Raw genomic sequence first — 22,800 nt, 5'->3', positions numbered from 1 at the left:
AGGAAAGAAGAAAGGATTGGTTACTGTAGTTTGTAAATTTATTAAAAAATTTTGATTCTGAAAAAAATTTATGAGGGAGGATCAATGTAGGATCACATTCTTCAGTTTCTAAATGACATCTTTGATCTGGAGATGGTTCACTATTTGAGCATGGAGAGTTTGTCAGAAGGTAATATGCATTCCTCACCATTGCACAGAGATGCGTGGAGCGCATATGGGAGCAGGCTTACTGAAGTCCACATGTGTCCAATCCTATGTGAACCAACCACCTAAAACCTGATAAACTGAGTGACACCTGCAGAGCACCTGTTGCTAACACACAGTGAGGGCAGCCATGTTGTGTCACATCCTGAATGAATATTGATTAAACCCATATATGCTGTATATTTTTTAGACATCTAATATAAATGTGCTGGCCTTGCTTGTGGAGGCACTGCTAAATAGTACACACTTTAAACAGACATTTACTTTATGCTCAGGTTATTGGGGATAATGGGACCAAGATTTGCTGTTTACATAAGAGGAAAGCAGCCTTTACCTCTCCAGTTGAATCACAACTTTCAGCATCTGTGCTGTTTGCTGAGACTGCTGGAGGTTGCTTGCCATCAACGGGTGGTGTGCCTCAGGTTACCTCAGCCTGCTTTACACCCGGTATATATCGTGTAAATATGTATGTATGTGAACAATATACACAACTAATTTTTGTATTAAATGTATTTGCACTTTATTGCACACATCCTGGCAGGAAGATGCTCTGTGCTGCTGCTCATATTTCTGGTCTCGCATGACAACAACCATCTACATTATCCAGTTATTCCACTTAGAGACACCTACATAAAAAGAAGGCGTTTATTGAGCTGAATGTTATTTGTAATAGCCTATCAATTTACCAGGGTCCTGGGGAAACTGGTTGGGATGGAGGGGAGGAGCAATTAAAAAAAAGAGTCAATTTGAAAATCTACCATGTTTTGCCTACCCAATCAACTTGGTGGTTTAGATTTTTTTTAAAATGAAAGAGGCATGCAAGAGATGCTGTCTGCGGCCATAACTATTTCTGGACATTTTTGGGATTCATAAACTGCATGTAGAAGATTTCAGCGGCTGTGGCAGTGCAACTTTCAACATGGCACATAAGAGTGGTACTGCAGTGGCAGACAGAATGGAAGTTTAATAAACTTTAAAAATGTTTGTCATCTATGCAAAAAGACAGTTGGAAATGACCCAAACAGCGCACAGTACTGGGTTATGTTCTGCAGCATCACAGTACTTGTATGGAAACACTGGGGTACAGCCTGCAGCATCACAGTATGTGTGTGTTAGGTATACACACTGGGGTATGGTCTGCAGGATCACAGTACTTGTATGGATACACTGGGATATGGTCTGCAGCGTCACAGTACTAGGGTGTTAGGGAAAAACACTGGGATACAGTCTGCAGCATCACAGTATGTGTATGGAAACACTGGGGTACAGCCTGCAGCATCACAGTATTTGTGTGTTAGGGATACCCACTGGGGTATGGTCTGCAGCATCACAGTACTTGTATAGATACACTGGGATATGGTCTGCAGCGTCACAGTACTAGGGTGTTATGGAAGAACACTGGGGTACGGTCTGCAGCATCACAGTTTTTGTATAGATATACTGGCATATGGCCTGCAACATAACAGTACATATATGGATACACTGGGGTATGGCCTGCAGCATCACAGTGCTTGTGTGTTAGGGATGCATACTGGGGTATGGTCTGCAGCGTCACACTACTTGTATGGATACAATGGGGTACAGCATGCAGCATCACAGTACTTATTTGGATACACTGGGTTTGACCTGCAGCGTCACAGTACTTTTTATTAATTTTTTTTAACACTGGAGCAGAGGAACACAGGGCACGTGTATCGGCAGCACTGGAACAGATGGACAATGGACAGGTGCATCGGTAACACTGGATCAGATGGACACTGGACAGGTGCATTGGCAACACTGGAATGGATGGACACCAGAGTGGCCTGCTGCATCACAATTCTTGTGTGTTAGGGATACACACTGGAATACGTTCTGCAGCATCACAGTACATGTACATTAGGGTATGGCCTGCAGCATCATAGTACTTGTGTGTTAGGGATACACACTGGGGTATTGTCTGCAGCATCACAGTACTTGTATGGATACATTGGGGTATGGTCTGCAGGGTTGCAGTACTTGTTTGTTAGGGATAAACACTGGTGTGCAGCCTGCAGAGTCACAGTACTTGTGTAGATACACACTGGGGCTGCCTGCAGCATCAGAGTACTTATATGGATACCCTGGGGTATGACCTCCATCATCACAGTTCTTGTGTTTTAAAGATATGCACTGTGGTATGTACAAATAAAATAATAATGTAAGTGCCCCTATTGGATCTGCTTCTGTGCTTCTTATTAACAAATAGGAAGAATGATGTGTAATATGCGGGAAGCGCTTAGTGAAGGTGTAATGTGATGTAGTGAATAATTACATTGACATGTGTGTTTAAATGCTAAATGGTTGTATATGGTGACTGTAATATATGTGTTCTATGTGTGTAGTAGAATGAAATGAAAACATTCAAACTAAGACCACTAAAACTTAAAATAATAAATAATGATTAAGATAAAGCAACAATGACACAAAAAATAATAATAAATAATAAATAATAATGAAAAATAATAATAGCAAATAATGAAATAATAAAACAAATGAATCAGCAGTAAAATGGTGCACTGTTAAATGTTTAAGCTTATTTACGGGTTGTTGGGGTCCCCGCTGCTATGGTGCAATGCTGCGGGTTGCTGACCCTATAATACCCTAATCCTTTGTGAAAATTTAGAGAGCCTTGCCTGGACCTCCCTCAGGTGCCAGTAAATGTAACAATCTTTTGCCAGCGTGCTGTGGATGGAGGACACTTTAGCGCTGTGTTCTGTCCTCTGCACGGGGGTTGCGGCATGGTTTTAATCCATTTGCTTTTAACTTCGGTGGTCTCCGGCTTGTAGCTATGTGAGGTAAGAGCCATCGGTAGATTGTAGTTTGGGCTCCAATGCATTTCATCTATATGCTGGACTTTTTCAAGGAAGCCGGATCGTTGACAGTTGTTCCTCTTAATAGCCATGAAACTGATCTAATTGACTGACAGGGTTAGTTTCCCAGCTGGTCATTAATTAATTAGTAATTTTGTTCATTTTATTGAAAAAATGTTTTTTTTATTAAAAAGAGGTTTTAGAAGGAGTTTTAAAAGTCTCTGACTTTCGGTGTCCATTTGCTTGTGTTGTACCGTGTGTGTCCCCATGGGGGTGTAAATAAATGATAATAAATATATAGAATGAAAAAATATATATATTATGAAGAATGTATAAAATGGACAAAATCATATAATAAAAAATGAGTATAATGAAGAAAAAATAATAATAAAATATAAAAAATAAATATAAAATAAGTATAATGAAGAAAGAATAAATAAAAATAAAAAATAAAGACGAAAAAATATTGAAGAACAAAATATTAAAGAAAAAAATATATTTTTAGTGGTCATGTTAAATTTTGTGTAGATTCTAATTAAGATACTAATTCAGTGGTATATGTGAGATTATAATTAATGCTGAGATGTTATGTGTACTGTAAACCATGCATAAGGTTTATGGAAGTGTGTTCTTTTTTGATATTATGTTTTTTTTTTAAAGAGCTCAATTCAAAGTCTAAATTGAGACCACCTGGATGTAAGGTTTTCATTTCATAAATTTACTGTGTTTCCTTCCTTGACATTTGTTGTATATAATCACCACCTCTCCAGTCTTTTGTGATTTTTTGTATAACCATGAATTTTAGTCCCTTTGAACTATTTTTGTGATGCAGATGGAAATGAAGTGTTCTTAGTCCTTTTCTGATGTTATTGATATGCTCGCTTATACGAGTCTTGACTTGTCTTTTTGTGCGCCCCATGTACTGTAGTCCACAGTCAAATTGTAATAAATAGATCACTCCTTCAGTGTTGCATGACAGATGTTCTTTCACTGGGTAATCTTTATTGGTAACTTTTGATTGGAATTTTGTAATTCCTTGGTTGGATACTTTTTCTACCATACTTTTGCAATGGTTACAATGATAAAAACCTTTGTTACTCTTGTTGCTTGTCTCTTCCAGTGGGATATAGCTGGAATTTAAAGAGGTCTGTAAAGTGTTTGCTCTCTTATAAATCATAACTGGTTTTGGTGGGATGCTTTCTTTCAGCGGGGGGTCTGTTTTAAGAATGTGCCAGTGTTGATTTAGGATATTCTCTAAAGGTTTTGTGTTGCTGTTGAATTTGGTAATAAATGGTATCTGGGGTGTCCTTTTTTCCGAAGTTTTATTATATTTGATGAGATAATTTCTATTTTTTTGTTTAGTTATTAGTAGGCTCTTCTCCAGTGATTTTTTGTTGTAGCTTCTTTCCTCAAAGCGTGTCTTCAGTTTTTCACTCCACATGGTGAAGTCTGTATCCTTAGAACAATTTATTTTCAATCATTGAAATTGTCCCCCAAGTATATTTTGGATCCATTGGGGGTGGTGAATGCTTGATGCCAATAAATAGTTATTGCAGTCCACTTTCTTTATATATGTTTTTGTTTCTATCCGATTGTTATCTATAAAGATTTCTAAATCCAAAAAATGTATTTTCTTTCTACTGTGCAATGATGTGAATTCCAAGTTGAGGTCGTTCGAATTTATATATAGCAGGAATATATTCAAATCCTCTTCCTTACCATCCCATATTAACAGTACATTGTCTATAAAATGAATCCATAAATGTATGTTTGCTGTGTATGGATTATTGTTCCTGATACAGTCAACTACCCATTTGGATACGAATAAATTAGCATAACTAGGCACAAAGTGACTGCCCATCGCAATCTCGGTGAGTTTTTTCTAATAATGACCCTCATACCAGAAGAAGTTATGTTACAATATATATTCACTGCTGCTCATGATGAAATTAGCCTGACTGTTGGGGATGTCTAACATGTTACCTAAGTAATGGTAAGTGAGGGCGCAACCATCTGCATGTCTTATGCATGTATAAAGTGATTTGATCACAAGTCACTACTAATAACTAAACAGAAAAATAGAAATGATCTAATCAAATATAATAAAACATCAGAAAAAAGGACACATCAGATACCATTTATTACCAAATTCAACAGCAACACAAAACATTTGGAGAATAACCTAAAACAACACTGGCACATTCTTAAAACAGACCCCATGCTGAAGGAAATCATCCCACCAAAACCAGTTATGTTTTATAAGAGAGCAAACACTTTACAGACCTCTCTAACTTCCAGCTATATCCCACTGGAAGAGACAAGCAGCAACAAGAGTAACAAAGGTTTTTATCATTGTAACCATTGCAAAGGATGTAACAATTAGAAAAAGTAACCACCCAATGAATTACAAAATTCCAATCAAAAGTTACCAATAAAGAACATCTGTCAAGAACATATGAAAGAACATCTGTCATGCAACACTGAAGGAGTTATCTATTTATTACAATGTGACTGTGGACTATAATATGTGGGGTGCACGAAAAGACAAGTCAAGACTCGTATAAGCGAGTATATCAATAACATCAGAAAAGGACTAAGAACACATAGCTTCTCAGAACATTTCCATCTGCATTACAAAAATAATCCAAAGGGACTAAAATTCATGGCTATACAAAAAATCGCAAAAGACTGGAGAGGTGGTGATTATATAAAACAAATGTCAAGGAAGGAAACACAGTGAATTTATGAAATGAAAACCTAACATCCAGTGGGTCTCAATTTAGACTTAAAAAACATAATAAAAGAACACACCACCATAAATCTTATGCATAGTTTATATATAACATCTCAGCATTAATTATAATTTCACATATAACACTGAATTCATCTTTTAATTAGAATCTACACAAAATTTAACATGACCACTAAAAATATATATTTTTTCTTTAATATTTTGTTTGTTCTTCAATATTTTTTCTTCTTTATTTTTTTTTCTTCTTTATACTTATTTTTTCTTCAGTATATGTATTTCTTTCATTATATTATTTTGTCCATTTTACACATCTTTATACACTCTTCATAATATATTTATATATATATATATATATATATATATATATTTTCATTCTATATATTTATTATCATTTAATACACCCACACACTGTACACCACAAGCAAATGGACACCAAAAGGCAGAGCCTTTTAAAACTCCTTTTAAAAAAAAGAAAACGACTAATTAACTAATGACCAGCTGGGAAACTAACACTGATCAGTTTCATGGCTATTAAGAGGAACAACGGCCAACAATCTTGCTTCCTTGAAAAAGTCCAGCATATGGATGAAACGCATTGGAGCCCAAACTACAATCTACCGACGGCTCTTACCTAAGCCAAAGAGACTGCCGAAGTTAAAAGCAAACAGATTAGAACCACACCGCAACCCCCATGCAAAGGACGGAACACAGCGCTAAAGTGTCCTCCATCCGCAGCACGCCGGCAAAAGATTGTTACATTTAACGGTACCTGAGGGTGGTCCAGGCAAGGCCCTCTAAAGTTCCACAGAGGATTAGGGCAGAGGTTCCCAAATGTGGTCCTCAAGGCTCCCCAACAGTGCAGGTTTTAGGAATCTCTGGATTAGGGTAAGATAGGGTCAGCCACCCGCAGCATTGCACCATAGCAGCGGCACCCAAACAACCTGTAAGAGATTAAACATTTAACAGTGCACCATTTCACTGCTGATTCATTTGTTTTATTATTTCATTATTTGCTATTATTATTTTTCATTATTATTTATTATTATTTTTTGTTTCATTGTTGCTTTATCTTTATCATTATTTATTATTTTAAGTTTTAGTCATCTTAGTTTGAATGTTTTAATTTAATTCTACAACGCACATAGAACACATATATTACAGTCACCATATACAACCATTTAGCATCAAAACACACATGTCAATGTAATTATTCACTACATCACATAACTCCTTCACTAAGCACTTCCCGCATATTACACATGCACTGGGGTATGGTCTGCAGTGTCACTGTACTAGTATGGATACACTTGGGTATGGCCTGCAGCATCACAGTACTTATATGAATACACTGGGATGTGACTTGCAGCGTCACAGTACTTCTGTGTCTGGATACACGCTGGGTTATGGTCTGTAGCATCACAGTACTAGTAAGGATACTCTGGGGTACATTCTTCAGCATCACAGTACTTATATGTATACACTGGGGTACAGCCTGCACAGTCAAAGTAATTATGTGGATACACTGGGGTACAGTCTGCAGTGTCACAGGACTTGTGTGTTAGGGATACACACAGGGGGATGGACTGCAGCATCACAAAACTTGTATGGATACACTGGGGTATGGCCTGCAGCATCACAATATTTATATGGATACAATGGAGTACGGTCTGCAGCGTCACAGTACTTGTGTTTTACAGATACAAACTGGGGTACAGCCTGCAGTGTCACAGTACTTGTAATGATACACTAATGTACAGGTTCTCAAACTCGGTCCTCAGGACCTCAAACGGTGCATGTTTTTAAGGTCTCCACAAAGAATCAAAAGTTAAACAATTAACTCCACCTGTGGTTCTTTTAAAATGTGTCAGTGAGTAATTATTACACCTGTGCACCTGCTGGGTGACAAGGAAAACATGACCTGTGTGCGGTCCTTAAAACTGAGATTGAGAATCACTGCACTAAGGTATGGCCTGCAGTGTCACAATACTTATATGGACACACTGGAGTATGGCCTGCAGTGTCACAGTACTTGTGTGTTAGGGATACACACTGTGGTATGGTCTGCAGCAACACAGTACTTATGTGGATACACTGGGTTGCGGTCTGTAGCATCACAGTACTTGTGTGTTAGGGATACACAATGGGGAAAGGTCAGCATCATCACAGTACTTATATGGATACAATGGGGTATGGTCTACAGCATCACAGTACTTGTGTGTTAGGGATACACACTAAGGAATGGCCTGCATTGTCCCAGTACTTATATGGATACACTGGGGTATGTCCTGCAGCATCACAGTACTTGTGTTTAGGTATATACACTGGGGTATGTCCTGCAGCATCTCAGTACTTGCATAGATATACTGGGGTATGTCCTGCATCGTCACAGTACTTGCATAGATATACTGGGGTATGGCCTGCAGCATCACAGTACTTATATGGATACACTGGGGTATGACCTGCAGCATCACAGTACTTGTGTGTTAAGGATGCACACTGGGGTATGGTCTGCAGCATCACAGTACTTGTATGGATACAATGGGATATGGCCTGCAGCATCACAGTACTTGTTTGTTAGGGACACACACCAGGGTATGGCCTGCATCATCACATTACTTATATGGATACACTGTGGTATGACCTGCAGTGCAACAGTGCTTGTGAGATAGGGATGCACACAGGGGTGCGGTCTGCCGTGTCACAGTATTTGTATGGATACACTGAGATACAGCCTGCAGCATCGCAGTACTTGTGTGATATGGACAAACATTGGGTTATGGTCTGTAGCATCTCAGTACTTGTATTCATAGACTGGGGTATGGTCTGCAGTGTCACAGTACTTGTATGGATATACTGGTATAGGGCCTGCAACGTCACAATACTTATGTGTTAGAGATACACCCTGGGGCACGGTCTGCATCATCACAGTACTTACGTGGATACACTGGGGTATGGTCTGCAGCATCACAGTACTTGAGTGTCATGAACACACACTGGGGTATGGCCTGCTGTGTCCCAGTACTTATATGTGTATACTGGGGTTCATCCTGCAGCATCACAGTACTTGTGTTTTAGGGATATACACTGGGGTGTGGCCTGCAGCATCACAGTACTTGTATAGATTTACTTGGGTATGGCCGGCAATGTCACAGTACTTATATGGATACACTGGGGTATGGCCTGCAGCATCACAGTACTTGGGTATTAGGGATGCACACTGGGGTATGGTCTGCAGCATCACAGTACTTGTATGGATACAATGGGGTATGGCCTGCAGTGCAACACTGCTTGTGTTATAGGGATACACACAGGGGTACGGTCTGCAGTGTCATAGTATTTGTATGGATACACTGAGGTACAGCCTGCAGCACCACAGTACTTGTGTGATATGGACAAACACTGGGTTACGGTCTGTAGCGTCACAGTACTTGTATGGATACACTGGGGTATGGTCTGCAGCGTCACAGTACTTGTATGGGTAAACTGGGGTAGGACCTGCAGCATCATAGTACTTATGTGGATACACTGAAGTACTGTCTGCAGTGTCACAGTACTTGTGTGTTAGATATACATACTGGAGTGCAGTCTGTGGTGTCACAGTACTTGTATGGATACACTGGGGTGTGGCCTACAGAGTCACAGTACTTATTTGGATACACTGGGGTTTGGCCTGCAGTGTTACAGTACTTATGTTTTAGGGATATATACTGGTGTATGATCTGCAGCACCACAGTACTTGTAGATATATACTGGGGTATGGCCTGCAGCATCACACTACTTATATGGATACACTGGGGTATGACCTGCAGTGCAACAGTGCTTGTGTGATAGGCATGCACACAGGGGTGCCGTCTGCCATGTCACAGTATTTGTATGGATACACTGAGGTACAGCCTGCAGCATCACAGTACTTGTGTGATATGGACAAACATTGGGTTATGGTCTGTAGCATCACAGTACTTGTATTCATACACTGGGGTATGGCCTGCAGCGTCACAGTACTTATTTGGATACACAGGTGTTTGGCCTGCAGTGTCACAGTACTTATGTTTTAAGGATATACACTGGGGTATGATCTGCAGCGCCACAGTACTTGTAGATATATACTGGGGTGTGGCCTGCAGCGTCACAGTACTTATATGGATACACTGGGATATGGCCTGCAGCATCACAGTACTTGTGTGTTTAGGATTCACACTGGGTATGGTCTGCAGCATTACAGTATTTGTATGGATACAATAGGGTATGGCCTGCAGTGCAACAGTGCTTGTGTGATAGGGATTCACACAGGGGTGCGGTCTGCCGTGTCACAGTATTTGTATGGATACACTGAGGTACAGCCTGCAGCATTACAGTACTTGTGTGATACAATGGGGTATGGCCTAAAGCATCACAGTACTTGTGTGTTAGGGATACACACTGGGGTATGGCCTGCAGTGTCACAGTACATGTATGAAAGGATGCACACATGGATATGGCCTGCAGTGTCACAGTATTTGTATGGATACACTGGGGTATGGCCTGCAGCGTCACAGTACTTTACTATACAAAACAGACAAAATAACTCACTATGAGCTGGATTCAGTTAGAGGCAAAAAGTGCCGTTTGGAGATAAGATTCCGCGGATTTGGATTTTCCGCCTGTTTTCAAAGTAACTCCATATTCAATTCCAGGACGATTTCATCCAAAGTGGAAAATCATTGCATTGTAATAGGTGGAAAAGTATCTCCTATGAATAGCAGGTGAAAAATAGTGCAAAATTATTATTTTGGGGTGCAAACTTGGGGAAATGTCTCAGAACCCTTAGGACAGCCACCCAAAGGACAAATCAGCATGTAAACAAATTACCTCAGAACACCCCAAAAAAGTACTTTCATTTGGGGCTGAAATAGTAAAAAGTGGGCGGACAAGCATAAAAACTAGCAAAATAGACTTCTTGGGGGTCTGCAAGGATGGGTCAGGTGTTTTTAGGATTGCAGGTGCATGCTGCAGGTGCGTTTTTGGTGTTTTTTAAAAGTAAACTTTAGAGACATAAAAATATGCTAGCACCCATTTGCAAATACCCCAAATTTGACTGGTCTACTCATTTTCACCAAAAAATACTGCTTTATGCCATTCTTCACCACTTTTGCAAAGACACTAATAAGAAGCACGTTAAACAACTTAAGTACCTCAAACACTTTTATTAGGGCTATTAGTACACATCTATATTGATTCCATATGTAAGTGCATCTTTTTTGGGGGTACAGACTGATTTCCCCAATTCTAAGTACTTTCTGCCTGTTCTGCATTTGACGCTTTCCGGCTTCGCCAGTTTAGGGATTGAATAGGGCAAAATGTGGGGACGCGCACAGAAAGTTTTTGCCTCTAAAACAGGCGAAGGAGGTGGAAAGTCGGACAGGCAAAACTTTTCTGACTTTTGGCCTCTAATTGAGTACGGGCCGATGTATAATATGAACTGTAAAAAATAGACTAATTTTCTCAGCATGAAGGTCATGTTCAGTTAATTAGTTTGGTTTTGATTATTTTATTAAATAAAATTAGATTATATTGTTTATCTGTTATTACTTTATGTAACTTCAGGATAAAAATAGTACCAAATTTTTTATTTTTACCCATTGGGCTACTATATAATTATAACGAAACACTTTAGGAATGAATGAACAGCACATGTAAATATTTTTAGATGTTATTTTCATGCATCAGTACATCATCTGCAAAAAATAAGACACTCTAGGTGTTCCCTTTTGATGGGATTCTTTTAAAATGCATTCAACTAACCTGCATGTCAAATGTATAAGAAACATGTGATTAGTGTATTACTAATACATTATGAAGCATGACAAAGATTTGTAATCATTTAATCATTGCATTTTATTTGTGCAGTGATATAAATTTAATCTAAATAATGTGTGTACTGTACTGTAGCATTGGGAAGTCTTTGTATCCTGCAACTTACGGTATTTTCAATTCAGAGCCCTAACAGGGCATAATTGCGCCATGTGCTGGCCGCAACCCATGAGCGTGCGACATCATTACATCGCACACATGACATCATTACATCACACAGAGGGGATGTGACCAGCAGCTCTGGTAAGTGCATCGCTGACAAGGTGTCCTCGACTGCATATACTGTGCAAGTGCCTGGCTGGAGCATCCACAGAACACTCCGCAGGTTCTGCAGCAGCAATCCTGGCTGTAGGGTGCTGTTCCAGACACCCTGCTAGCCAGGAGCAAGGGTTGTGGAACGGTATCGGTGCCGCCCTCAGAGCTTCTGCGCTCTGTGCGGCAGCACTGGTCACCCATAGCTGGTTACGGCCCTGTCTAATATTGTAAATACTGTTTTATACTAATAATTCATATTGTGATTCACTTCACTCTTCCACAAGCAAGTATACATTCTACCACCAAGTACATAAGATAACTACTCTGCTACGTTCACAACCATGGGTTATTTCCCTCATCCAGTTCCTCTGTATCGTGAACTCTAAGGGTTTCTTCACACACATAAGCTGGAAAATTTGATATAAAGGCATGAAAGCTTACAAAGGCATTTTATCCTGTTTTTCAAAAACTTTTAATTTTGCCATTACCATCTATTTTGTTCTGAAATATTAACTATCATTGTGGGAATGGCACAGTTGACTCATTGACTTATTTGCTGTGTGTGTTTTTGTGCTATTAATATGTTTAATTAACCTGGGACAAAAAGCAATTAAGTACAATTGATCCCTTACAGTAGTCTGCAGCCTGACTCAGAAGACCTAGCCAGCTGCCTGTATAGTGAGCATGTTTGTTTAATGTTTTCCAAACTGGGCAAGAGAGTTACATAGGAATTTTTTTTTTATTATACTGTACTGTATTATTCTTTTATTATACTTTATGCTGGAATCTATCAAACTGCAACTTTGTATAAGGTTTTAAAACCTTTTTTTTTTCATTAAGCTGGCCATACACAGTGCAATATGCACCATGCGATGCGATGGGGGATCCGACGTCCGACATATCAAGCAGTCCCCACTCATGGTGCAATCGGGTGGCCGACCACCCGATATGCCGGCTCCCCCCTCCCCCACCCGCATAGTGCTGCATAGAATCGCACATCGCATCCCAACATCGACTGAACCTGCAGTAAGATCTGGATGTGCAATGTACGACCCCATGGGTGCGCGTGCTATCCGATATCATGCCCATACACGGTAAGATAGAGCAGCCAAATCGTATCAATCCATGGGATCGGATTCTTTATCCCACCGTGTATGGGCACCTTAAGATTTTAAAACACAAACTAAATTTTTAAAACACTTGAAGATTATAGTAATCCACATGCAACGTATTATAAAACGTTGAGTTGCAAACCAACTATCATGCAAGACTACTGTCTGTTGTCTGATGTAGAAAGTTGAACAGACTGTAAGTCAATGTGTGCCACGTAATTATGTATTTCATATCAGTTTTGTCAGACTGCATATGCAAATAATGTGTACACATAATTTGCATTACATTCTGTTTCTCTAACAGTTACAGTGTTCATGTATAAGTATAACTAAGAACAAGCAAAAGTTAACCACGTTCCTCTGCAATACAGAATGTCTATTTTTTTTTCTTACATGTATCTTATCTTAGTGCTACTGTACTTTTGGGCTGCATTTTTTACTGCTAGCTCTGAATATGTTATTACTTTTAAACTGCAATTTGGGCAATCAAGAAAAAAATAAAATAATAAAATACGTATTGCAGTTTTCCATGCACTTTTGCAAACTACAGGCTTGACAAAATGTTCTATTTATATGATTAAGATTGCAAAACTAGCATTGCAATATGCTATCTTAAAAAAATGCATCCTAATATGTGACTTTAACTGTGAAAAATTCTATGGCTTGAAAAATGGACAAAAACACATTTTAAATCATGATTTGGAAAAATATGCTAGCCAAAGAATGTACTAGGCGGAATGGGCAGAAACAGTTTCAGAAAGTTGACCCACAGTACCTGGCATCAAATAGAAACATGAATTGAACTGATAGTGAACTGAACAAAAGTCAGGTAACATGGGTGTCCTAATCTTCTATTCCAGAATGATGGGCCTCCTACAGCTGTAATTCTCTTTTATACATTTTACATTTAAGAATGATGATAATGTGTTCTCTGCAGCTGAAAAAATGTTGCTCAGCCACTATCATTATGTTTTATGAGAGTACTCAGCTTGAATATGAATGATAAAATATTTCAACTTTATTTTAGTAGTATTGCATAATGCCAAATATTATTATTCACTAGGATATAGCCTCATAATACTTTATTTATGAATAGAAAACACCAAAATACCAGCTCGATAAGACAACCTTGACAAACAGCTTCTGAATAATTCAGATAGACTATCTTGCATATTCAGAAAAGCTTTTATTGAGTGTAGAATGCTTCAAGAGTTCAAAATAATCCAGTTTGGTCTACAAGGATATTGGAGAAGCAGACTACTCCTAATGCATGTACTTAATGCATGTAAACTTGACCTATTCTGATCCGAAAACAAATCAGCAATGCTTACTAGAGAATAAAAAAGGATAATAAAATATGGATGAAGCTGCTTACAGTTAGTACTGAATTATAAAGAGGAACAGTCCAGTTAGCATTATGGCTATAAGTTTTATTGAATAATTATTCACAGAGATATTACATTCTGCTATTAGATGTCTAAAAAAATTATGACTGCAGGCAAGATATCAGATTCACTTAATGACTGTGTCTGTCTGTGAAGTACTTTTTGAAAATTCTGCATTAATGTTTTGTATGTACATAGCAGATATCTACATGCAATGATATAAACAATTGTTTCTGTTTGTCTTATAGTTGCACTCAAATTCGGATAAAGGTGATGGATCTGTGAAGTATATATTAACTGGTGAAGGGGCTGGGACTATATTTCTTATCGATGACACAACAGGAGACATTCATGCAACAAAGAGTCTAGATCGTGAACAGAAGTCTCATTATGTTCTACATGCACAAGCAATCGATAGAAGAACCAACAAGCCTCTTGAGCCAGAATCTGAGTTTATTATTAAAGTACAGGATATCAATGACAATGCACCTGAATTTCCTGATGGGCCATATCTAGTCACGGTTCCAGAAATGTCTGATATTGGTAAGTACAGTGTCCTTTATTAAAAAAAAAATGTTTTATTAATAGAGCTAACTGACATAAATTGAACTCACATGGCTTCTTGGGACTGTTTGGTAGCCAGGATATAAGGATAAAACAACAAAAACACCATTTCATCTGACCCAAGCAACTACCAAGAGCTGCTTATATCACTGAGACCTTTTTCACTGAAAGTTTCTACCTACCAGGTAAAGCATGTTAAAGCAAACAATTAAGGACCCTACACACTAGATGATTTTATTAACAATTTGGCCATTTGACGCATCGGAATGACAAATCATTATAATTGTCCAGTGTTTATGCACTACATTGTGTAGTGGGTGCTCCCATGGGGTTGTCAGCCGCATCACTTGATATTTTGTACATGCAGGAAGATCAGGTGATGCAGCTGACAATCCCAAGCAGCACTATGTGGTGGGGGCCGACATATTGGGCGTTCAGACACCGGATCACCCAGTATGTACGGACTGCCCGATATGTTGACCCGTCAGCAAGAAGATCGTGGGTCGCATTGCTGGGTACACAAGTCATTAAGAGTGTACCCAGCTTTAAGCCCAGTTTCCACTTTATACCAACACCATTTAAATCTATTTATGCTATGTTGCTCCGCAGCATACAGTATGTAGGTTATTTCTAAAGCACACCAAGGCGTACCATAAAATACCTTGGTTTCCATCATTAATAGACGACTAACCGCACATGATGGTGTATGCTTACCCTTAGCAGTCGAAAACATACTCTTCAAACTCTGGGCCACATTTAACAATAAATCTAAACACCAGCGGCATATTTCATATAGTGATACAAACAAAATATCCCACTGGTATTCAGCATTACTTACCTTGCCAGTGAGATCCAGCAATGTCCTCCTCATCAGAAGAGTCCTCTGCTCACCTCCTGGCAGCCTAAAGCTGCCAGCGGTGGGCTACTCTGTCATGAGCATGCGCAAAGGTCAGTCTGCATATGTGCATGACTGATTAACCTGGCAAGGACCCAGCAATTCCTGGAATAGCTTTGCTGAAAAGGGCCACTGCCTGGTCTCTATTGCTGGCAATGGAACTGCATCACTCTCACCATCTAAAGATTGCAAAAGCATTGCAGTGACAATCAGCAGTAATCTTAGATTACCGCTGCATGTTAATTACAGAAAGGATGACATAACCCCCTTAGTGAGTTCTAATGGGGTTATGCATCCTTATAAAATGGGGCCCTAAATGTTTACCTCTATATGCAGGGTAATATAAACAAAATTAAAGGAGTGTGAAAATTGTAAGCATAAAAGTCTAAGCTCTGAATGGTTGAGTACAGGATGCTGGTGCTCAGGATCCCGGAGTGTCAGAATCCCAATTTTAGCAACCCGACAGGGTTATGATACTGACACCTCTCAGTAAGTATCCTAGCACTAAACCTAACCCAACCCACCAGCCTAAACCTAACCTCCCCCAACATCCTAACCCCAGCCCTCTCTCCCTGCAGTCTTATCCTAGCCCTCCCCCTAGTGCCTAACCCTAACCCCTATCTCCAATACTTACTGTAAGGATGCATTTTTTAGGATCATTTGCCACCTGTAATAATGTGATGCACTTTATGGTTATCAATATCACCCACATTTTAGACAGAGTGAATGGCTGAAACCCCAAACATGACAAGAACACAATTAATTTGACTAAAAATATTTATCTTTATTAGCAGAATCCAGGTTAGGAATTGACCAAGTGGATGTAGGGACCATCACATGGAAAACATTATTATATAACGTCAAATTATTTACTAAACTATTGTAAAAATAAATCTTTATATACATTTTACTTTTTATGCAATTCTATAAATTACTTTGAAATGTATAAATAATAATGTTTGAGCTATTATAGTAAGTTTATTATTAACTATATCTTGCTATTTAATACCTAGTAGTTTGTAGTCAAATAAATTGCACTGTTTTCATTTAGGAGCACTAGGTTAATTGCAGTCCAGAATACTTTAATATTATCAAAGTTCAGTTTTGATATTCATTTCTCTATACCAGTATAGCTATACATTTTCAGGAGGAGATTTCCCACACAGCTATATTAATAAACAAAAGAGATTTAATAGAGATGTGCGCCAACCCCCGTGTTTTGGTTTTGGTTCTAATTTGTGATTGAGGTTTGGTTTTGCCAAAACTGCCCTTGTGTGTTTTGGTTTTGGTTTAGGATCTGTATTTAAAAAAAAAAATGGTAAAAACAGCTAATATCACATAATCTGGGCCTGTTTTTGTTCATATAGTATTACTAACCTCAATAACATTAATTTCCAGTCATTTCCATTACATTTTGACCACCTCACAAAATATTGTTTTCACTAATTTTCCCCAATATAGGTCAAAGACTGCAGCCAACTGGCTGACTAAACTAAGCGACAGAGCAGCTGCACAAACAAAAGGCAGTTTGAAAGAATTTACTGTAGGACATCTATGAAACATTGCCACATAGCAGTGGCAGACAGGATGCAGTTTAATAAATTATAAAATTGTCAGTCAGCATTGACCCAAAACAGCACATAATGCAAAGAAAAGAGGTGCAGGATGCAAGATGGAAATGTCCTTGGGCCATCTCACCCTTATGTTGTATATTAAACAAGACATGCACAGTTCAACAAACCAATTCTTCAGTGAGATGGACTGCCACTTGAGGCTGAAGTGATTTGTTTGTTTGGACTCCCACAAAATAAGCTACCAATGTGTAGCTGACAGTACAAACTGACTCTATAGAGGCAATATGTAGTCACCATTATCCTCATCACCCTCATCAGTGTGTACATCATCTTCACACAATATTAATTTGTCCCTGCTGGGATCCACCATTAAAGATGCCTCTGGATTTTGACCTAATTGTCGGTAAATGTCTTCCTCATGTAATTTGTAGCTCATTTTGATGAACATCATCTTTTCCACATATTGAGGAAATAGCCTTCTACAATGATTGCTGACAAGGTTCCCGGCTGTGCTGAAAACTCTTTCTAAGTACACACTGGAGGGTGGGTGACTTAAGTAAAGCAAAGCCAGTTTGTGCAAAGGCCTCCAAATTGCCTTTTTTTCCTGCCAGTAGTCAAAGGGACTTTCTGACATGCCTATTTGGATACTGTCATTAAAAAAATCCTTAACCTTTTTTTTAATTGGGGACCATATCAGATGGAGTCATTGCAGAGGTGTCACTAAATTTAGGCAATTCTTTTAGACCCGACCAGATATCAAAATGTTGTGTTGACTTGCATCTTAGTAAAGTTGAGTTTTTTCCTGGCAGACACAGATGATGGAGAAACTGAAGGTTGAGCTAAAAACTTGCTTACCAAGAGAGAGATACGATGTACAACTTAAACCAAGGATTAAGCATGGTCACCAAAATGTATTGATCTGATTTTAAGATTCTGAAAACCCTTTGTTCCTGGCAAAACAAATAAACAACTTGATCTACAAGTCCAGCATACTTAGCAGAATTGCTTCATTTCAGCTCCTCCTTCAGTTCCCAGAGCTGCTTTTCCAAAAGTCTAATTAGGGGAATCAATTGACTCAAGCTGGCAGTGTCTAATCTCACTTCAGAGGTGACTACAGTACTTCAAAGGGTTTTAGCACCTTGCACAATAAAGAAAGTATTATCCACTGCACTGGAGTAAGGTACATTCTCCCTATGTATAGGGTTTAATGTTGGGCTCCTACTCCCTAAAGGTACTGAGGAAAAAATCAGGGTGCTGCCTAGGGTCAACAGGAGGTCTTTAATTCATCCCTGTGGTTATCAATAATTAAAAAATATGTAAACCTACTTTGGCGCTCACCTAATTGTATAAAAAGTGATGTAGGCACTAGAGTATATATATATGAAAATTAGGGATGTACAGGCTCGGATAGGTTCGAGTTTGCACTCCGAGTTCGGATTTTTCCCTCCAAAAAAATGGAACTCAGAAAGAGGCAAAACGTCATCTTGCATGGACAAACATCATCATTCCTGGACTTTGTCCAGGAATGATGATGTTTGTCCATACAAGATGACGTTTTGCCACTTTCTGAGTTCCGTTTTTTTGGAGGGAAAAATCTGAACTCGGCATGCAAACTCGAACCTATCTGAGCCTGCACATCCCTAATGAAAATTATATTTGTTTGCAACTGATACACAATTGAGATTAAATAAAAGGTGGAGATCAATAAAAAATTACACAATGAATAAATTCTCCCTATGTCCAAACTTCCACTGGCATTATGGTAAGCACAAAAACTGTGCAGCAGGAGCTTAATGGAATGTGTTTCCATGGTCAAGTAGCTGCATACAAGCCTCACATCACCAAGTCCAAAGCCAAGCATTGGATGGAATGGTGAAAAGCACGCCAACACTGGACTGTGGAGCAATGGAAACATATAATGTGAAGTGGTGAATTGCTCTTCTCTGTTTGTCAGTCAGATGGGTGAGTTTGGGATTGATGGATGCTGGAAGAACGTTACCTGCCTGCCTGTACTGTGCCAACTGTGAAGTTTGGTGGAGGAGAGATAATGGTATGGAAATGTTTTTCAGGGTTTGGGCTAGGCCATTTATCTCCAGTGAAGGGCAATCTTAATGCTTCAGCATACCAACACATTTTGTACAATGCTATGCTTCCAACTTTGTAGTTTGTAGTTTGGGGAAGGCCCTTTTCTATTCCAACATAACTGTGCCCCAGTGCACAAAGCAAGTACTATAAATACATGGTTTGATGAGATCGGTGTGAAAGAACTTGACTGGCCCACACAGAGCCCTGACATGAACCCCATTGAGCACCTTTGAGATGAACTTGAATGGAGATTGTGAGCCAGGATTTCTCATACAACATCAGTGCCTGACATCATAAATGTTCTACAGAAGGCACACATTCCCACAAAAACACTCCAAAATCTTGTGGAAAGCCTTCCAAGAAGAGTGGGAGCTGTTATAGTTGCAAAAGGGGGGCCAACTCCATATCAAAGTATATGTATTTGAATGCAATATCATTACTGTCCCTGTTGTTGTAATGGTCAGGCATCCAAATGCTTTTTTCCATATAGTGTATCTGTGATATCTCCTGCTTTACCTTTTTGGTGAATGGCTCGAAAACTTAATTTCTATAATTGCAGGTGAAAATGTTCATTTTCATCTGAATTTGTAGAATTTAAGTGATGTTGATGAATAGAGCCCTAAGTATGTTGCAATAACTGCATGCCATTTAATATATGTTATACAGCTTTATTCATTTTTGTAGTCCTTTAAATTTATTAATACAGAAAAAAAGTATTCCCAGTTTATAAAGCACGCCAATAGATACACATTCACAGTCCCAAGGAGTACATTTCTAAATTTAGTGTCCATAATAAGCCAGTACTACTGTAACTGTAGCATGTTCATCAACCTGGAGTGCAACCTCAGTGCGACCACCTAATTTTTGAGGTCTACATGCATAAAAACAAAACTTTGGATGGCACTCACCATTTCAACAGATAAATACTGTATGTCCTTTGTAATTCACATACCACCAGTGTAACAGTAAATTGTCCAATGTTTCAGTCTCATGTCAGACCTTTGTCAAGGCAGAAAAACTCCACAAGATGCCATAGCCATCAGCAATAGTCTGCATTATACAGTACTGTGCAGAAAAATTAGGCAGGTGTGAAAAAATTGCTGCAAATATGGGGGCCATATCATCGTGGGTCAAACCCATGGAGGCTGTGCATTTATTAACATCTAATACAAATTTAACTATCAATAAACAGCACCCCCATGACCATATGAACATTGAGTTTGTTAATATCAGCAGTACGGATATCACAGATTTTCTCTGTTTTCAAGCTACTGTACCTGAGCTGATTACATATTACAACTTATTTTCAACATAGAACAAAGAATCTCTAGTGGTGAGTGCACTGCCAAATCCACTTGTATTATGATATAAGTACTTTAATTTTCTATATCGGGATCCTGTGCTGTCATTTTTATTGAACACTGAGAGCAGCCTGCTGTTCCTCAAATGACATACTGTAGCACAAATTGATATTGCTACATTCAGTTTTACCAGATACAGTTACAATTTTGGAGTAGTTGTTATAATAGTAACATTTATTTGAACAACTTGAAATTATTCATCTTTGTGTCTAAACCAGTGGATTCAGTAGTTAATGGAGTAATTATCATTAGTGTTATTTATTCATATCAACTGTTTTTATTTATAACTTTGGAATAAATGTTTCTATAGTATTTTTTTAATCTATTAGTGCTTTCTCCTTTTTTTATTTCCCCTACCTAATTTCACCATGACCCTACTTGAAACCTAACCCCAACTGCAGCCTAACCCTAGCAGCCATCAAACCCTAACCGCAGCCTAATCCTAATTCATGTGTTGACATTATGGCTGTTGACATTCACAATAAGGACATTATGTCAGTGTCAACATTGTGAATTTCGAAACATTGAATGTCGACATTATGAACATGTTGACATCCCGAATGTTGACAGTATGGAGTCAACATTTTGAATGTCGACATTCTAAATATCAACATGATGATTACGTACTTAATTTCCAATATACAGTTACTACATGTTATTAATAAATCATAAGTGTAACATGTACAGTGACTTACCTTCATTGTGGAATAAAAGGATCCACTGGTAGCTTTCACTGAGGCTGAGGCTGTGGTGGTGTATGGCAGGTCATGATGACACTTGTCTCTTTTCTCTTTCAGTGTTCATTTTTGAACCATTGTGGGGGTAGGGGGTGTTGGGGGTGATGTGGATGAGAGGGAGGGTGGATCTGCAGCTGATGTAAACAGGAGACTGATCCATAGGGAGGGGTCAGCCCAAGGAAACAAACTTCTCACTGTTGGGGGCCAGCTTATAATGGGACAGGTCCAGACACAGTGAGACATGGTGCCCAGACTGCCTCTGTAATTGAATAAATATGAAATGGAGTCCTTAGAGGCTATAGAGCTAGGTGCAGGGCCCATTACATCTGCACCCCTGGACCCATTCTTCCTTTGTGAATAGTCCAGGGCAGCTATGCTCACGTTGGTTCCAAGTACCAATTTTGGTGACCAGGATGTACCCCCACTCTTCTTTTGGTGCCTGGAGCTTTTGCTCCAGTGGCTACGTCCACACTACACCCCTTGGTATAGTGGAAACCAGACAAGAGTTTATAGCACAGTGCGTGATTGTGGTTTGGCCAGGAGGCTCACTGTTATTTTTTATTTGCTTATGTCTATTGTACATAGTTTACTGTACATTTTATAAAAATAAATGGAAATTAAACTGTCTTGTTAAAAGTCTAGGATGAGAATGCAAACTCTGAGCTGGCTCAGAATTATGTGGAGGGGAAAGGGCATGCACTCTCTCTGCATTATAATAATCTTGTTCCACAAACTAAAATTTTGTTTTTACACTGCTGTGCAAATTAAGATGCATCAGTGAATCTACTTTGTCTATCACAAGGAAATCCTTCCCTTACCAAATCCTCCAACTCTTGCACTGTGGCAATGAAGAGTGTTGCTTCTCCAAATGAAGCGATCTTGCTCTGGAAAGTTATGCACCCCAACAAAATGTAGGTGAAGTTATCATTTTGTACTTTTTAAATGATATGTTGTAAGTTTTTCTAGCAAATATCTGATAAAAGAAATACAATTTCTTTCAATACCATTTGTTCTCAAATTTGCAGACTACAGTGTTTGAAATGCATAGAATGCTGCCATTACCAATCATGAGAGCTAAAGCCATGCCAGACAGAGTATAAATTCAACACTTTGATGAATAAAATTTACATATTTATGTGACAGCAGAAATTACATGAAATAGACTTGAAACTTCTTTATTTTTTTCTGGTTTTAG

The 22,800-nt window shown here is 38.8% G+C and overlaps 1 protein-coding gene across 1 annotated transcript in view; it reads left to right on the top strand.

The window, feature by feature from the left end:
* Positions 1-22,800, top strand: part of CDH18 (cadherin 18) — an 810,171-nt gene that overhangs the window by 406,912 nt on the left and 380,459 nt on the right. Inside the window, exon 3 of the mRNA XM_088468265.1 lies at positions 14,638-14,932. Within this exon, the coding sequence (XP_088324391.1) occupies positions 14,638-14,932 (295 nt within the window). The remainder of the gene's footprint in view (positions 1-14,637; positions 14,933-22,800) is intronic.

The sequence above is a fragment of the Taudactylus pleione genome, unplaced genomic scaffold (genome assembly GCF_031769625.1).
Source record: "Taudactylus pleione unplaced genomic scaffold, aTauple2 ptg000083l, whole genome shotgun sequence".
NCBI lineage: Eukaryota > Metazoa > Chordata > Amphibia > Anura > Myobatrachidae > Taudactylus > Taudactylus pleione.
Note: the sequence above shows the minus strand (reverse complement) of the source record. Positions and strands in the feature narration are given on the sequence as shown.